Source organism: Enhydra lutris, unplaced genomic scaffold (assembly GCF_002288905.1).
Source record: "Enhydra lutris kenyoni isolate GAN:26980312 unplaced genomic scaffold, ASM228890v2 scaffoldscaffold36, whole genome shotgun sequence".
Taxonomy (NCBI): Eukaryota; Metazoa; Chordata; class Mammalia; order Carnivora; family Mustelidae; genus Enhydra; species Enhydra lutris.
Genome location: NW_019154120.1, coordinates 8,994,644 through 9,011,163, shown reverse-complemented (window position 1 = coordinate 9,011,163; position 16,520 = coordinate 8,994,644). Strand labels below are relative to the sequence as shown.

At 36.0% G+C, this 16,520-nt stretch overlaps 1 protein-coding gene across 1 annotated transcript in view; it reads left to right on the top strand.

Annotated features, from left to right (window-relative positions):
* LOC111154290 (coiled-coil domain containing 102B) overlaps positions 1 to 16,520 on the top strand; it is a 139,410-nt gene that overhangs the window by 42,142 nt on the left and 80,748 nt on the right. The window contains exons 2-3 of the mRNA XM_022513795.1: positions 2,233 to 2,845; positions 4,447 to 4,667. Of these exons, the coding sequence (XP_022369503.1) occupies positions 2,249 to 2,845; positions 4,447 to 4,667 (818 nt within the window). The 5' untranslated portion in view covers positions 2,233 to 2,248. The remainder of the gene's footprint in view (positions 1 to 2,232; positions 2,846 to 4,446; positions 4,668 to 16,520) is intronic.

The window sequence follows — 16,520 nt, the reverse complement described above, 5'->3', positions numbered from 1 at the left end:
TTACAACCATGAGTCTGTAGTACTCCGAGTGTTACAACCATGAGTCTGTAGTACTCCGAGTGTTACAACCATGAGTCTGTAGTACTCTGAGTGTTATAATAAGGAGTGAATTGGTCTGGCACCTCTACAGAACACTTGTTAAAATGGGTTTTCTTCTTTTAACTTGAGAGTGATACACATTTAATATTTTTTTTCAATAAAGACTTATTTTGTAAGTCAGCATATAAAGATTTATTCTGGGGGCGCCTGGGTAGCTCAGTCAGTTAAGCAGCCAACTCTTGATTGACTCAGGTCATGATATCTCGGTTCTGGGATTGAGCCCCACACCAGGCTCCACGCCCAGAGAGCAGTCTCCTTGAGGATTCTCTCTGTCCCTCTTTCCCTGCCCCCACCCCGCTCATGCTCTATTTCCCTCTTAAAAAAAAAAAAAAATCTTTAAAAAAAAGAAAAAACTTGGGGCGCCTGGGTGGCTCAGTGGGTTAAAGCCTCTGCCTTCGGCTCAGGTCATGATCCCAGGGTCCTGGGATCGAGCCCCGCATCGGGCTCTCTGCTCAGCGGGGAGCCTGCTTCCTCCTCTCTCTCTGCCTGTCTCTCTGCCTACTTGTGATCTCTATCTGTCAAATGAATAAATAAAAAAATCTTTAAAAAAAGAAAAAACTTATTTTCTAGGTTGTTAGTTTTATGAAACCCCTTCAGTTGATGAAGTGGATGGTTTGTAAGGAGACAGCTTATGATCTGTAACTGTATAAAAGCAAATAAAAAATGAGAGGAGTTAATGTCATGTACATTAAATGTTATTTATACCAATATATCTTATTTGATAGTAAAAATGGGCAATCTTATATAACTACAGAACTTTATTAATTTGTAGATTAACCTGCATGTTTTAAGTGTTCAGTTTAAAGGAAAGGTTCTCCTTGCTGTCATCAATATAGCTATGTTGCCATATTGAGTAAAGTAATGGATATACATACTGATAAGTAGGTCTGCTTTTACCAATTAATTTGTCTTTGTTATTTATATGGAAAGTGGCCTGCAATTCCTTTATAAAGCTTTGAAATTGCTAAGACCCCTCAGTGTTTTCTGTGCCGGGAAGCCTCTTCATGTAGGAGACATTTCATCACTTTCCTGAGCAGTGCTCCTTACAGCACCTCCTACATACCCTAGCAACCTAGCACCAACTTGACGCACAATATGTACTAAGTAAAAAATTGATGGAGTAATAAATATATTTTACTGTGTGAATATTTATTTTTTAATTTTTATGTGCCTGTCTCATCCACTGAACTACAAAATCTTTAAGACAAACACCATGTCTTATTCAGTATATATTTTTTTAGAATTTATCATAATATTAATCATGGGATGAAAATAATTCATGTATCAGTCTGATGCCATTTTGACTGCAAGTGACAGAAAACTCAGCAATCACACCTTAAATAAAGTTAGGTAATCATTCTCACATGGCAAGAAAACCACAGGTACACATTCTAGCTTTCATGCTGCAGTTCAATCATTCAATCAAGTGCTTTTCCTCTTTCTGTTCTACCATTTTAAATATTATAAGGTGGCTGTTACACTTGCCTTCTTCCAGAATCATGTCTTGGTTTAGGCAGAAAGAAGCAGAAGAAAAGAGTTTTTCATTTTGTGATTGTTTTTTTCCCATGTTTTTTAGGTGGGAAACTTTCCCTGCAGATTTCCCCTAAAATCTCAGCCACGACTAGTTCCTATGCTGACTTGAGACTAGTAAATGCTCAGTGAAGTGGAGGCCATCATGGAAGAGACCAGTTAGGATTTAGCCCCTGGGATTAAAATAGACATTTATCCTCCCAAAAATCAATAGCTTCTGCCTTCCACTTAAACAGGTTGTGCTTGAATTAGCAGGGAAAAGAGGATCGCTGAGTAGTTAGTGGACAACATATATTACAGTAAATATTACCTGAAAAGAATTGGATTTCTTAAAATGAATTATTCATGTCATATGCTACCCCCAATTGCATCATTATATTTTTATTTTTACTCATTTGGCAAAATGTAGTAGGAGCAATTTCTGGTTTTTTGAGGAAAATTATAAATGCATGAGTTTTTCCATATTTTTAGTTACAGTGGAAAGGAAAATATGCAATATTGAAAGATACATTGTTTTCATAAACCTTCTTTTTTAAATGTAGGTCTTGCTCTTGTAATTGCAAGGGAAACTCAAATATAATTATGTTCTCTGTCTTTTCTTAGACCTGAAAAGATAAATATGAATTTAGATTCCATCCATCGGTTAATTGAGGAAACACAAATCTTCCAGATGCAACAGTCATCAACAAAACCGCCTTGTGACATGGTAGCACCTGCTTCCCTGCCCAGGGACACTTGTCATTACTGTTTGCCACTTCAGGGGCTGCAATCACATTCTGCTCACAACGTCTATGCACACTCATGCAACAGCAGTGAATGGAATATCTGTGAAGAGCTTCGCCTGCGGGAACTTGAAGAAGTCAAGGCCAGAGCTGCCCAGATGGAGAAGACCATGCGGTGGTGGTCAGACTGCACTGCCAACTGGAGAGAAAAGTGGAGCAAAGTTCGGGCTGAAAGGAACAGCGCCAGGGAGGAGGGAAGACAGCTCAGAATAAAATTAGAGATGACGATGAAAGAATTGAGTGCATTGAAAAAGAAACAAAGTTTGCCACATCAAAAGGTGTTAGAAATCACCCAGGACCTGAAGCATCCTGGTTTCATAGAAGTGCCCTCTGCACGAGGAGAACGATTTCAAATTGGTTCACAAACATGTAAGTCTATCAGAGAACGTCTGGTGAAAAGAGAATTTCCTACAAAGGACAATACAGATAGTAAGGTAAGAAAAGAACTCAGTAGAGGAATTCAGAGATTATGAGCATATTCAAATGCCGTATACAGTAACGGGGAGGAAAGGGAAAATGACAAACCCGGTGGTGACTATATTTATTTGCTTGGGCTGCCATAACCAGGTACCACAGACTGGGTGGCTTCAGCAACAGAAATTTATTTTCTCATAGTTCTAGAGGCTAGAAGTGTGAGATCAAGGCATAGACAGGTTTGGTTTCTTGAGAGACCTCTCCTTGGCTTATAGATGACCATCTTCTCCCTGTGTCTTTATATCATCTTTTCTCTGTGTGTGTTTTATCTCCAAATTTCCTCATAAAGAAACTATCTCTAGGCCCACCATCATGACCTCATTTTAACTTAATGATCTCTTTAAAGACCCTATACCAAATGCAGTGTCATTCTAAGGTACTGGGGACAGGGGCAGGGTAAGACTTCAACATAGGTTTTTGTTTTTGTTTTTGTTTTTTTAATTTTTATTTATTTGACAGACAGATCACAAGTAGGCAGAGAGGCAGGCAGAGAGAGAGAGGAGGAGGAGGCAGGCTCCCTGCTGAGCAGAGAGGCCGATGTGAGGCTCGATCCCAGGACCCTGAGATCATGACCTGAGCCTAAGGCAAAGGCTTTAACCACTGAGTACCCAGGCGCCCAACATATAAGTTTTTGAATGAGACACAATTCAGTAGCCCATATTACTGATCTTACTTATAGTTTTAAGAAAAATTAACTCAGCATTTTTTATGTGAAAATTAAATATTTAGAGAGACTACTCTCTTTACCCTAATTATGACAATAATAATAAATTATTCATACAGTAGTTTAAACATTTCCCGAGATTTGGGACTTTAGCCTCACAATTAATTCCTATAAAATGGGTACCATAGGGAAATATCTTTATGGAATGCTTCACATTCACATTATCCACTTTGGGATTTTCTTGGTATTTTTGAAATCTTGAAGTTTTTGAGAATTCTGCATGAAATAAACTTTTTAAAAATTTATTTTATATAGCAGTTCATAACCTTATTTATCCATTTTTTTTAACATGGAAAATACTGTTAACAACCTATGGACCATACTTGCAGAAACTTTAGGAATTCATTTTATCTCTTTAAATAAAATCTGTTTATATCGTTATTCCTTTCTACTTAATTCTACTTATTTCCTTTAATTCCTTTCTACTTAATTCTACTTATATCGTTATTCCTTTCTACTTAATTCCTTTCTATTTAATTCCACCTCTAAAAATATAAATCATAATATCTTGTTCTTCTATAATTCCATCTAAAATTTTAAGCCTTTCTATGATGCATGAGATTTATGGTAGCTATAACCTAGATTCCATTGAAATGGAAATTTTTCAAAGACTGAAATGTATTTTACTGTAATGTAGAACATATAAGAAAAAAAACTTGAGGAATGCAAGTTAAAGTTCAACCATATACCTCTTACAGACTGATAAAGAAATGAAAATAGGAATTTCATGCTGAATCATAACATTTATTTCCTTCCAAAAATATGTTTTCTTCATGATTTTTCTACACCAGATTTAAAAAATAACAATAATTATTTTATATGTTTTTTTCTTTTCAGGAAGAAGGTTTGATTATTGGCCAGTTAAGATTAAATGAGGAGATGAAACTCAATCTTGACTGTCCTAATTCATTCAAAAATGGTGGTTCTGAAAATTGCACACTGAAATCTGCATTAAGACTGCAAGCAATAAACCTGCCTTTGGAGAGTAAAGTGCCTGAAATTTCAGCTTTGCAGGTGCATCTGGATGAGTTCCAAAAAATTTTATGGAAAGAAAGAGAGTAAGTGCTAATCATTTTTTCCTTTAACCAAGCCTGATTTTCAAACTTATTGACGTTAAGTCTAGCAAGCAGGCCATTTGATAATGTATTTGACCTATGATTAGCCATGAAGTAGTAATATTTTAAAAATGAGTTAGGGACACCTGGGTGGCTCAGTCCTTAAGCATTTGCCTTCAGCTCAGGTCATGATCCCAGGGTCCTGGGATCAAACCCCACATCAGGCTCCCTGCCCAGCGGGAGCCTGCTCTCCCTCTCCCACTCCCCCTGCTTGTGTTCTTGCTCTCGCTGTCTGTCAAGTAAATGTTTAAAAAAATAAATAAATAAGAATAAAAATGAGTTAGATGTATATTCATTTTTTGAATTTTTAAAATATTAAATATTTAATATATAAATATTAATAACACACTACTGCACAGGCAGTGGGCCAAATTACAAATACAACAGCAAATCAGCATGTTTCAAAACATAAGAAAAAGAAAATACAATATTCTAAAATCTGTGGGATGCAGCAAAAGTAGATGTTAGAGTGAAATTTATCCTAAAAATACTTGTGTTAAGAAAAAAAGTTCAAATAAATAACATTTTACCACAAGGAACTAGAAAAAAAAGAACTTAGCTAAAATTTAGTAGAGGAGGAAAATAACAAAGGAAAATCAGAATTAAATAAAAAAGACCAGAATAAACAAAAACTTAACATTAAAGTAGTGACCAGTTTAAAAAATAATAATAATAATAAAATAAACAAAATTGGCAATGGTTTAACTACATTAACCAAGAAAAAAGAGAAGACTCAAAAACCAAAATGAGAAATGGAGGAGAAAATAATACAATAGATATCCACAGAAATATAGAGTATGATGTTACCATAAACAAACTTAGGAAAAACAAAACAAAACAAGATGATTTCTAAAAACAAACAAATTACCAAGATTGAATCATGAATCTTGAATCCAAGAAATAGGAAATCTTCTTAGACCAATAACAAGAATGAAAGTTGAATTAGGAATCAAAAATATTCCAACACAGAAAAGCCCAGGACCACATGGTTTCATTGGTGAATTCTATCAAACATTAAAAAAAAAAAAAATTAATGACAATTTTATCAAAATCTTACAAATAATGGAATAGAGGAAATATATTCAAAATCATTACATGAGACCATCACTACCCTGCTACCAAAGCAGGACAGAAACAATACAAGAACAAAAAATTCTAGTTTTAGTCTATATATTTAGTCTAATATAAGCATCGCTCCTCTGACTTTCTTTTGATATCCATTTGCATGATAAATATTCCTCCATCCCCTCACTCTCAATCTGCAGGTGTCATTAGGTCTAAAATGAATCTCTTATAAGTAGCATATAATTTTTTAATCTATTCTGATACACTGTGTCTTTTGATTGGAGCATTTATTCCTTTACATTGAAAGTTATTATTGATAGATATGTATTTACTGCCATTTGGACCCTTACACAAAGATAAAAGAGTTTAAAAAGAATCAATCAGTGATGAAGAATGCAATAAGTGAGATTGGCAACAGGCTTGATGCAAGGAACTACAGGCTGGAAAAAGCAGAGGAATGAATTAATGACCTAGAAGACAAAATAATGGAAAATAATGAGGCAGAACAAAAGAAAGAATTATACAACATGAGAATAGACTTGGAGAATCAGTGACTCTATCAAATGTAGTAATATTCATATTATTGGAGTCCCAGAAGAAGAGAGAGAAAATGGAGCAGAAAATATATTTCCAGAAATAATAGCAGAAAATTTCCCTAATCTGAGGAAGGAAATAGTCATCCAGATCCAGGAAGCACAGAGAACTCCCATGAGAATCAATAAAAGCAGGCCAACACCAAGGCATATTGTAATTATATTTTCAAGATACAGTGATGCAAAAATAAGAAAAGCAACAAGACAAAAGAAGTCCTTCACTTAAAAGGGAAAACCCATAAGGCTAGCTAGAGATTTCTCAACAAACTTGGTGAGCCAGAAGGGAGGGCATGACATATTCAAGGGCTAAATGGGAAGAATCCGCAGCCAAGAATACTCCATCCAGCAAGGCTGACATTCAGAAGGTAAGGAAAGATAAAGAGTTTCCCAGACAAAGAGAAGCTCATGACAACTAAACCAGCCCTGCAAGAAATATTAAAGGGAACTCTTGATTATAAAGGAAAGACCAAAAGACAAGAAAGGATCAGAGGAAATCTCCAGAAACAATGGCAAAGAAGTCAATTTTTGAATTTTGAAGACTAATTTATAACTTGTTCATTTTTAGTTTCTCTCATTCTTTATTATAACCTTGTTCTCATCATCTTTGGCAGATTTACCTTAATTGTGTTTGAATCAGTAATGCATTTGGCTAGAATAGCCAGTGGGTTTTCTAATTTTTACATCATTAGTAGACATCAGCAAGTCAATAAAAATGAAAAATATGTTAATATTCATAAGGGACAGTTCACAATTTGTGATTTATTGATTGCAGAAAAACATGCTTTATTCATTGATCATTTGTGAGCACTAGATTTGAGATTAAATGACCTGGATATCCTCCTTGGTTCTGACATATTCAGCTACATGATAGTGGGTTAGCCAAGACTGTGCTGTTGTCGCCTTTGTAAAAATATGGATAGTGGTACCTCTATTCCAGTTATATGTGTGTGTGTGTGTGTGTGTGTGTTTAATTTATTTGACAGAGATCACAAGTAGGCAGAGAGGCAGGCAGAGAGGGAGGAAGCAGGCCCCCTGCTGAGCAGAGAGCCCGATGCAGGGCTCGATCCCAGGACCCCAGGATCATGACTTGAGCTGAAGGCAGAGGCTTTAACCCACTGAGCCACCCAGGTGCCTCTTATATATTGTTTTATAATAAAACTTCCCACACAGTGGTTAGTGTTGAAACAGCAATCACCATTTATTCTGTTCATGAAGCTTGAGCATGGCTTTGTGTGGACAACTCATCTTTCACTACATGTGGATTCAGCTGGATGGCTCAAGGCTGGAGATGACTTGAAGGCTGGGGGCCAGAATCATCTGAAGCCTCCTAACTTTACTCTCATATTTGAGACTATCATTTTGAGGGATCATTTGAGACATGCAGGACTATCCATGTGGCCACTTTGATTCCTCAGAGTGTAGTGGCTTGGTCGAAAGTGAACTTCTTGACACAAAGAGAAATATATGGCGTTTTAATGACCTTGTCTCAAAGTCATATAACATCACTTCTGCCCTCTCCACTGAATTCTTGTGAGAATCAAACATGAATTATGTGTGGGAAGGTAACTACTAGTGTGATTTACTCAGTATGATTTTTTTGTTATTTATTCATGATCACCTTAGACAATTATTAGCATTGTGTGGAATAGTTGATACACTGTCAAATACAGTTCCCAAATCTGAAAATCATTATTTTTCTGTCTCTTTAGTTATAAGACTCTTAATGGGTAGGAAAAAATGGGAGAAATAAGCATGAATATAAATAAATATGAATATAAATATATATTATATTATGGTTTCAATTTTCCTTATTTAAATGGATTGGAATAATGATAACATGCCCACAAACCTTTCACAGGTAGTATAAGCCCTTTATATGCCATTCTGTATGTTAGCCAGAAATTTCTCATTAGTCCCTCTGAAATTTAGTCCCATCCCTAATTCCCTTTTTCAGATGCTTTGTCTGTACCTCACCATATGAATCGATTGTGATAATGCAATCATAATACAATAGATTATAATAATATTCCTGTGTATGGAATAAATATTTGTTATTCTACCATCAAGTATAAATTCCAAATAGAGGTGATTGACATTAGTGGGAAGGAGAAAAAATTGAATTAATTTTTAGGCCTGTACCCACATAGAAATTTCATCTGGAATTGTAAGTTGCTGTCAAGTTCTAACCTCTGTGTTTTATTTCTTGAAGGATTTAACTTTTTAGTGGTTATAGACTTCTCTCACACCCACTCACAGTGTTACTTCCCTGACATAATGTAGTAGGACCATAGGAAGCTGCTCCTTCCTACATGTAAACAGCCTGAGGTGCCAGCTTTAATGATACACATGTGTATCTCTACACTCCCACTCAGACACACATACACACACACATTATGTTTGACTTCCTGGGGATAAATTAACAATCCCTATAGTAAGTAAATTCTCCAGTTTGCTGGGACGTCAATATATAAACCATAGTCAGGCCAGAAAATAAGGGGGAAAGGAGACCTCTGATACCACTTTGTCTCCTCACTCCTCTCTTTCAGGAACAGGCCCGTGGGTGTTACGTGTCCGTGAGTCAGCATCAGCATGCCGTCCATGCGAGGCAATCACAAAGCCTTTTTTCTATCACAAGAGAATGTTTCCCAAGGATATAGTATATGCTGTTGCAATAAATCTGTCTAACTTTTTCAAGTTTTCCTCCTGGAATCTGAGCAAGTGGATGGGCCAGAGTTGAGAACATGTGAATGTAATCTTTTCTCTGTTTCCAACTAGTGGGAAAATTCTCTTAACTGGAGCGCAGGAATCAGCCAAGAGAACTCAGGGGATCCTTCCCACCGTTGTCACTGATGAGAACCTCCTTATCAGACACAATAAACTTTATCATATTATTTGCATTCTGAGCACTATTCGGTTTTATGAAAATAATTATCCAGTATCTAGAAGTTCCTCAGGTATTAGAATTTATGCATTTTTGATCTCTCAGATAAAGACTTCCCAGGCAGAAAAGGTGAGGTGAGGAGGGGATCTGATCCTCCTAGAGAGAGAGCTAGGTGTAACTAGACGTTGAGGGAGAGGAACTTTGGCGACGTCATATCGTAAATAAAGGTGACGATGAGGTAAAATATTTTACCATTTAGAACCAGTTCTCAAATTAAACTGCAGATGGCACCTGTATCCCTTAGAAAATGTTTGCTCCATGTCATTTCAGCACAACTTCCGTCCTCCTCTCTCAACTTTATTTATGGTTTATTTTCTATAGCAGGAAGGTAATATGCTTCAATTATTTTGCTTTGCTTCATTAAATGGTGTGTTTTTTCCTCAATAAAATGAGACTTAAAATCTTGTTGAGAATTCCTCAGTGAACACAACAGATTGGCATGCAAGTCTAGTTAATACTATTTAGTGTAATATTATTAAAGACTAGCCAGGCCTACTTACTTATTCATTATTACTAACAGGGTATGCGGTAAACCTTTGCCTTTTTAATAAAGTGATTTATGGCTTGTATTCCTTTATACATATGTATTTATTTTTCTAGCTTCATTGAAGTATAACTGAGAAACAAAATTTGTGTATATTCAAGTTGTACAACAGGATGGGTTTTGGGTGGGTTTTCTTTTTCTATTTTAATTCCAGTTAACACGCAGCATCACGTCAGTCGCTGCTATACGATAGAGTGAATCAGCAGTTTCATATGTCACCCGTGCTCATCCCAACAAGCACACGTGATGTTTTGGTAGCACTATGAAATGATCACCACAATCCCACTAGTTAATACATCTATCACTTAACGCCATTAATAATTTGTGTGTGTGATGAGACCGCTCTCGATCTACCCTCTCAGCAAATCTCTGGTGTACAACACGCTATTGTTAGCTACAGTCCTTGTGCCGCACATTAGATTCCCAGAACTTACTCCATAAGTAAGTTCGAAAGTTTGTGCCGTTGACTGACATCTTCTAACTCTCCCCACTTCCCAGCCCCTGGTGCTCACCATTCTACTCTCTGTTACCGTGAGTTCAACTTTTTAAGATTGTGCGTATAAATGAAAGGGTATAGTATTTGTCATCCTGTGTCCGGCTTATTTCACTTAGTGTAACGTCCTACATATGTACGTACACACACACCCCTCACATTTTCTGTATCTTGCATGTGTAGATGGACAATCAGATTGCTTCTGTATCTTGGCTTTTGTGAATAATGCTGCAGGGACACCAAAGTCTGTTCGAGGTACTGATTTCCTTTCCTTGGGTTGTATACCTAGAAATGGGATTGCTATATCATATGACAGTCCTATTTTTAATTTTTTGAGGAACCTGCATATCTTTTTCCATAGTGGCTACACCAATTTACATTCTCCTCAACAATGACATTTTAACTACACGCTTAGCCTCACTTGTTACTGTTTGTCTTTTTGATAACAGCCGTTCTAAAGTGGTGAAGTGATACCTCACTGCGGTTTTGGTTTGCTTTTCCCTGATGATGAGTTATGTTAAGCATCTATTCATTTACTTGGCCATTTATATGTCTTCTTGGAAGACTGTCCACTCTGCCTTGCTCATTCTTTGTTTTGGTTTGTTTGGGGGCGTTTTTGTTTTTGTTTTGTTTTGTTTTTGCTTTTGAACTGTGTGAATTCCTTATATAATTTGGACATTAACCTCTTATCAGACACATGGTTTCCAAATATTTTCTCCATTCCTTCGGTTGCCTTTTCATTTTGTTGATTATTTCTTTTCCTGGGCAGAAGCTTCTTAGCTTGATGTACTTCCACTTATTTATGTGTGCTTTCGGTGCCAAATCCAAAAGAGTATTGCCAAATACCAATATCCAGGAATTTTTCCCTTAAGTTTTCTTCTAGGAGTTTTAGAGTTTCAGTCTTATATTTAATCCATTTCAAGTCACTTTTTGTGTACTTCTGCAATTGTTTTTCACTCTCTAGTATCTTTTTTGTTTGAGCTGTCCCCTACCGAGGGAGATGGACTCTCTTTCTCTGCATAGACTACACAATTGCTAGTAAGTCTCAACCTGAGTTTCCCTGGTAGTTAAGGAGCAGAAACTTGACATAGGAGCATCTCTTCAGGGGTAGCCACCCAGACTTTCTAGCAGAAGCTAATGCCCCAAGAAGCAGCAAGCACCCAGAATCCATCGCGGTGAGGAGAAAGGCTGTGGCCGTAGCTACATCTTGATCCCAGAGGCAGCAGTGAGCTCTGGTCTCTAGTGACACTCTCGCCAAGTCTGGAGTTGGTGGTGTTGAGGCCATGCTGTGCTGTCTGTCCCTAAATGGTGGCTGCATTGAAATGCTGATGGGAAGATAGCTGTGGCATCCTCTTTGGTACCCCTGACTCTGCAGGTTCCCCATTTGCTTCTCTGGATCTTCTCAGAATTGCCTCAAAAAGATTCTTTGAGCTATTAATATCCTTTACTACTTAAATTGGCTAATTTGAAATACTTACTTGTCAGACACACAATTGATAACCAAGAAAGTGCATAGGCAACAGGCAGTGGGGTCTTCATAGGATCAGCTCTGTGGCATCAGAGTAGTCCTCTGCTCCTGGCTGGATCGCCTCCGGATCCAGTCTGGATCAGTCTCTGATCGTTCCAAACATCTCTGATCTTTATAGTCATCTATAAATTCACCTCTTTTCTAATTAAATTAACTATATATGGCTTTGGCTCTTCGCTGAAAGATGCTGCAAATGCTCAAAGTTGTAATTGTAACTACTTGGGAATGGAATCCCCAAATGACAAACACTGCTGATTAAAAACACATTTAGAAACTTCTTTTTATTCTTTATAGTTTGATACTAACTCTATAATTTGAACTAATAGAAAAATTGGTATCTAGATGTTATTATAAGTTAATTTGTTTTTGTCTGGCAAAAGCATTTGATATTAATAGACCTTTAAGAAAATACTTATTAGATATTTTACAATGAAACCGTTCAAAAATGATTAATTCTATCCCCAAATATTTATGTTTCAGAAATTTTCATCCCTGAAAAATATTTTGGTTTATTTTCCTGTCTATATATATGTCCAAATTTTATGGTCAATTTTTTAAAAAGATTTTATTTATTTAATTTCAGAGAGAGAGTGAGAGAGGGAACACAAGCAGGGGGAGTGGGAGAGGGAGAAACAGTCTTCCCGCTGAGCAGGGAGCCTGATGCAGGGCTTGGATTTCAGGACCCTGGAATCATGACCTGAGCCTAAGGCAGATGCTTAACAACTGAGCCACCAGAGTACCCCTTTATCTTCAATTATTATGGGATCATGATAGTTAACAAAGTATCAAAAGATTACATAGAAATACAATTATATCTTTCCATAAAAATCATTTGGGTTCACACTTTATCTTTTAGTTCTGCAAATGTTAAATATTTTAGCAATTAGATCTTTAAAAGTTCATATCATCATATTAAAAATACTTCATTTTTTCTGGACCTTGTTATTTTTTAAAAGAAGCGCATAAATTATGCAATACTCTTTAGAGTAAAGTGAGTTTTTTTCTGTCACCTTGTAGTTCAAGTGATATGATAATTTAAATTTCAGTTATAAATTTACCTGTAAAATTAATCAATTTTGAAAATCCCTCCAAAATATAGAATAAATTGATTAGGCCAGGAATTAAGAATTTAAAGAGTGCCCTCTGCTGCATAAATTTAAGTGTGCAATGTCCTTATGTCCTCAATGCTTGCTTGCATAGAGTCACAAAATTTTTTCATGAAGCCATACTAAAAATAAAAATATCTAAGCATCACATTACCACTAAATATGTGTTTATGAATTGCCTGTCCTTTCATTTCTCTGACAAAATTTTACCATTTTATGTAATAAAAATACATAATTTAATTTCAGTAAACTAATAAATATTAGTTATTGCATTTAAGATAAGATTGCATTAAGAGATAAATAATACTCTATTTTAAGCATTATTAATTTGCCTTAAATAAGGAATAGGAATCCATTTCATTTTAATACAGTTGGACAAAATTCTATTATTTTCATTTCATGAACTGGCTTTGACTATTCTAAGTCTAGGTGTAATTTAGATGTAATTATATGTTTAGAATACACCTATGTTTCTCTATAACTAAGATTAAAAGTTTAATTAATACATAGTTTGAAGTGGTCTTCTTGAGCCTCTTATAAAATTCTTTTTTTTTTTAAAGATTTTTATTTATTTATTTGACAGAGAGAGATCACAAGTAGGCGGAGAGGCAGGCAGAGAGAGAAGGGAAGCAGGCTCCCTGCTGAGCAGAGAGCCCGATGCGGGGCTCGATCCCAGGACTCCGGGATCATGACCTGAGCCGAAGGCAGAGGCTTAACCCACTGAGCCACACAGGCGCCCCCTCTTATAAAATTCTTGAAAGAATGTTTACCCCAGTACTTTTTTTTTTTTTTAAGATTTTATTCATTTATTTGACAGAAATCACAAGTAGGAAGAGAAGCAGGCAGAGAGAGAGGAAGGGAAGCAGGCTCCCCGCTGAACAGGGAGCCAGACGCGGGGCTTGATCCCAGGACCCCGGGATCATGACCTGGGCCAAAGGCAGAGGCTTAACCCACCAAGCCACCCAGGCGCCCCACCCCAGTACTTTTTGATGACAATTTTGAGAATTAACATTTATTCTGAAGTAATAAGAAATCATTTTTATCTTAATATGAGTTTTTTGCTAACATTATCATTTGATTTATTAAAGTGTTACATTAAAAAACTCAGAGTGATTTCTGAACATGTATGATCTTGAATTTGGAAATTTTAAAATGTAGACTTTTCTCAAGTAAATTTTTATATTATTGTACTGATAAGTTTTGAGAAAATTTATCAATGTGTGCTTATTACACAAATGTAGTTAATTAGTATCCTTTAATGAAGTGAATTTATTAATTTACTGTATTCCTTTTCCTTTTTAAAATTTTCAATCCCTGACAGAAAAAAGATTCCCATGTTCTTCTCATGCAACTCTAGTAAATTAAAATTCTAAATATGGTGATTTTTAAACATTCCAATGAAGTTACAAACTTAGTGAAATTTTCTTATATTTTGAAACAAATTTCCAAGTCTAAGTCAATACTCAATTTCTTTTAATATTCAAATATGCCTAATCATCCAAAAACCTCATTATCCAAATGCCAAATATAGAACATATTTTAATGTACAGTGATTTTTACATGTTCCATTTAAGTGTGACACCAGATATTAGTATTTGGCAGTTTGTTCATTATTTCATACCAAATCCCCTTCTTGAAATCCCAAACATAGTCACTAAGAATAAAAATAATATCTTGGGAGGCATCTGGGTGGCTCAGTCATTAAGAGTCTGCCTTCGGCTCAGGTTATGATCCCAGGGTCCTGGGCTCAGCCCCGCAGTAGGATCCCTGCATAGCGGGAAGCCTGCTTCTCCCTCACCCACTCGCCTGCTTGTGTTCTCTCTCTCTCTGTCAAATAAATAAATAAAATCTTAAAATAAATAAATAAATAATAAATAAAATCTTTTATTTTAGGTTATAAAAGTTATTTATTTTATTTATTTATTTTATTAGTTATTTATTTAGTTATTTATTTATTTTAAGTTATATAAATTATTTTAAGTAAGTAAGTTGGGGTCATTAGCTGGCTGGGTCTGCTTATCTATCAGGATTTTGGACTGAGGTTGTTAATCTGTAGTTGTGGACATTCATAGGCAGTATTCATAGGACATACTTTTATATCAAGCCCTTTTGTTTGTTAGTTTTAATATGTTTGCTGTTAATAAGGCATTTAAAATTATAGTCATAAATGGTGCTGGTGTTTTTGCAACCTGAGTCTTCTGAGGTTAAACCCTAACATTCTCACATGTTCTCTTGAGTTCTATGGCTTGGTTCATGCAAATATACTTATATAACTTTTTAATAAGATGTTTAGCCATTGATTGAATTAAATTAATGTATTTATGACCTAATTCTATTTTAAATTATTTTCATAGTATTACTAACTGGAAGATTCATATTTCTCATAAATATGTAAATGACATTCTGTTTTGATTCTGGGTACATCTTCTAGATCTGTGAATATGTTTCTAAGATCCTTCTAATGACATTAAACTAAAATAGAACCAAGTGTGTGTATTGGTTAATTATAATTACAATAAGGTTTATTAACTAACAGCCACAGAATCTCAGTGGTATACAACAATGAGACTTTACTTAGCTGGACTCTGTGAGCCAACTAAATGTGACTGATCTAGACTGGGCTCTGCAGGAAAGACTGGTTATGATCCCATCTCTCATACTCCCATGGGGAGCAGTGAGTCTGCATTGCTACATACTTCTCTTTGCTATGGCCAAAATACAAGAAGGTAAAACCAGTTGCATAAACACTTTGAAGGCTCAGCCTAATGGTGCCCTCCAGCATTCCACTGGTGATGTCAGGCACCTTTTCCATTTTCCAAAATACTGCAAGTGATGATTTCCTCATTACTTACCATTATCACCATTTTCCCAGCTGCTTATGTTTTATCACCATTTTTTCCTGTAGCATCCCCCTTTTAAGTATCATTTTCTACGTCAGTTATCTTTTGCTGCAGGAAAAACACAAAAGAACAACACACACACACACACACACACACACACACACACACACACACACGAAATTCAGTGGCCTAAAACAATGATTTATTTTAGCCCATATGGATACAAAAAAAGGCGAGCCAGATCAGCTTGTTGCCATAGTAAGGTTGGGCTCAGATCTGCTTTATGTTTTTATTTGGGGACAGCAATTCCTTGGGGAAACTTTTCACGGTGATGGCTGAGACATAAGAGAAGAAGCCCAACCACACAGATTCTTTACAAACGTCTGGGTCTGTCATATCTGCTAATATCCCATTGTCAAAGCCTAGAAACAAGGATTGGGGAAAGCAACTCTGTCCATTGAGGTAGAGAAAAGAGATTGAGCATTTTTTAACACTAATCTGGTGCACCACACACAGATGAGGATTGGCCATCTGCAAGGGTCGGTATATGCTAATTACCACCAGAAGTAAACAATTATTTTCAGTGAGTCACTCTGACAGACATATGGCCATACAAAAAAAGTCAATAATTGAGATATTAAAGGACCAGACTTCAATCCTAACTTGTCATTTGTTGTACAAATGGA